Source organism: Brachionichthys hirsutus, chromosome 6 (assembly GCF_040956055.1).
Source record: "Brachionichthys hirsutus isolate HB-005 chromosome 6, CSIRO-AGI_Bhir_v1, whole genome shotgun sequence".
Taxonomy (NCBI): domain Eukaryota; kingdom Metazoa; phylum Chordata; class Actinopteri; order Lophiiformes; family Brachionichthyidae; genus Brachionichthys; species Brachionichthys hirsutus.
In genome coordinates this window covers 411,758-413,855 of record NC_090902.1, presented here as the reverse complement: position 1 = coordinate 413,855, position 2,098 = coordinate 411,758, and the positions used below count along the sequence as shown (strand labels likewise).

Sequence of the window (2,098 nt, the reverse complement as noted above, 5' to 3'; positions counted from 1 at the left end):
TCCCCCGTGTCCCGTATGTCTGGATCTTCCTTGTCTGCAGGTACGGAGGCTTCTCATTGGGCGCCCGCAGCACTCAGCTCCTCCCACCAGCCAATGAGATCGACGACGCCATAGAACGAGTGAGGAAGATCTTTGAGTTGCAGAAGGTGAGAGAGAGAAATGGATCCGAGCCCTCACCTGAAGGACTCTTATTGTGAAAGGGCGCGCTGGCGGTTATTGATCCAAGTGATTGGAACACTCGTTGATGTTTCAGGGAGCCGCTGCTGATCGATTCCTCAACAGTCTGTCTGGTTTCATCAACGGAATGGACACGAAGAACAACGTGAAGGTGAGCGGCGGGCGGGCGGGCGGCGTGGGGCGGGGTGGCGTGGTGTGGCGTGGGGTGGGGTGGGGCGGCGTGGCGTGGGGCGGGTGGGGTGGGGTGGGGCGGCGTGGGGTGGGGCGGCGTGGGGTGGGGCGGGGTGGGGCGGGGCGGGGTGGGGCGGCGTGGGGTGGGGCGGGGCGGCGCGGTGCGGCGCCGGCTACTGGAGGGCCGATGATACCGAGCAGTCCGACCCTATTAATGATCAGGAGATATTGATCGGTGATTAACTCGTGTCCGTCTTCAGATCTGGTTCAATAACAAAGGCTGGCACAGCATGGGGGGCGTTCCTCAACGTGATGAACAACGCCATCCTGAGAGCCAACCTGCCGGGCGGCTCGGATCCCAGCGAGTTCGGGATCCGAGCCGCCAACCACCCGCTGAACCTCACCAAGGAGCAGCTGTCCCCAGGTGGCGCTGTGAGTACCGCCCCCCGGCAGCTAGCACGCCTGGAACGCCTGTCCCCAGAGAGTCTGACTCCTCCCCCCTCTGTCTCCAGGGTCACCACCTCCGTGGACGTCCTGGTGTCCATCTGTGTGATTTTCGCCATGTCCTTCGTCCCTGCCAGTTTCGTCGTCTTCCTCATCCAGGAGCGAGTCAGTAAAACCAAACACATGCACTTCATCAGCGGCGTCCAGCCGCTGCTCTACTGGGTCGCCAACTTCATCTGGGACATGGTGAGAGGCAGAACCCCGAGCGTGTACTATTACTGTGTATTAGCGTCTCATGTTGTGTATCTCTGCAGTGTAACTACTTCGTTCCTGCGACGCTGGTCGTCCTCATCTTCGTTTGTTTCCAACAAAACTCCTACGTCTCCTCCACCAACCTGCCGGTGCTGGCTCTGCTGCTGCTGCTCTACGGGTCAGAACCACCGGCGCGTACTCGGAACCACCGGCGTGTACTCGGAACCACCGGCGTGTACTCGGAACCACCGGCGCGTACTCGGAACCACCGGCGCGTACTCGGAACTACCGGCGCGTACTCGGAACCGCCGGCGCGTACTCGGAACCACCGGCGTGTACTCAGAACCGCCCGCGCGTACTCTCAGAACTGCCGCGCGTACTGCAGTACATGTAAACGTTGTACCTACAGAACTGTAGTACGACATAAAACTACATACAGCTGCATAATACTTCATGATACTGTATTATACAGCTTGACTTTATTTACTTTGCTTGAAGTCTGCCTTTGATCTGTAAAACCCTTTGTTGCTTTGTTTCCAGCTGGTCGATCACGCCCCTCATGTACCCCGCCTCCTTCTTCTTTAAGATCCCGAGCACCGCCTACGTCGTCCTGACCAGCGTCAACATCCTCATCGGCATCAACGGCAGCATCTCCACCTTCGTCATGGAGCTGTTCGGCAACAATGTGAGTCCGGGGGGGGGCGGGTTATTGATCGATGATTAGTTTTAGAACTTGTCGGTCATGGTTCGATCCGTCAGATATAAATGAGAGATTTAATATTGATCTCGGTTTAACTTCATCTCTGTAGGAAATTGGAGGAATAAACGACATCCTGAAAACGTCCTCCTCATCTTCCCTCACTTCTGTCTCGGGCGAGGGACTCATCGACATGGTGAAGAACCAGGCGATGGCCGACGCCCTCGAGAGATTCGGTAACACGCACTGAGATCATCGGTATCGATCAATCACTGGCGTGCGGATCAATCACTGGCGTGCGGATCAATCACTGGCGTGCGGATCAATCACTGGCGTGCGGATCTCTCCAGGTGAGAA

General features: G+C 57.5%; 2 protein-coding genes across 2 annotated transcripts in view; both read left to right on the top strand.

The window, feature by feature from the left end:
• The window catches only part of abca1b (ATP-binding cassette, sub-family A (ABC1), member 1B), a 28,359-nt gene that overhangs the window by 20,410 nt on the left and 5,851 nt on the right, over positions 1 to 2,098 (top strand). The window contains 9 exon segments of the mRNA XM_068740022.1: positions 711 to 768; positions 770 to 780; positions 861 to 1,038; positions 1,107 to 1,222; positions 1,585 to 1,729; positions 1,854 to 1,878; positions 1,881 to 1,921; positions 1,923 to 1,977; positions 2,092 to 2,098. The exon segment at positions 2,092 to 2,098 is cut by the window's right edge and continues 125 nt beyond it. Of these exon segments, the coding sequence (XP_068596123.1) occupies positions 711 to 768; positions 770 to 780; positions 861 to 1,038; positions 1,107 to 1,222; positions 1,585 to 1,729; positions 1,854 to 1,878; positions 1,881 to 1,921; positions 1,923 to 1,977; positions 2,092 to 2,098 (636 nt within the window).
• Positions 57 to 698, top strand: LOC137894780 (phospholipid-transporting ATPase ABCA1-like; the record flags this gene model as incomplete). Its single annotated transcript, XM_068740245.1, has 3 exons — positions 57 to 146; positions 254 to 328; positions 609 to 698. Coding segments are annotated over 3 exons (255 nt in total), but the record flags the coding sequence as incomplete, so codon positions are not given.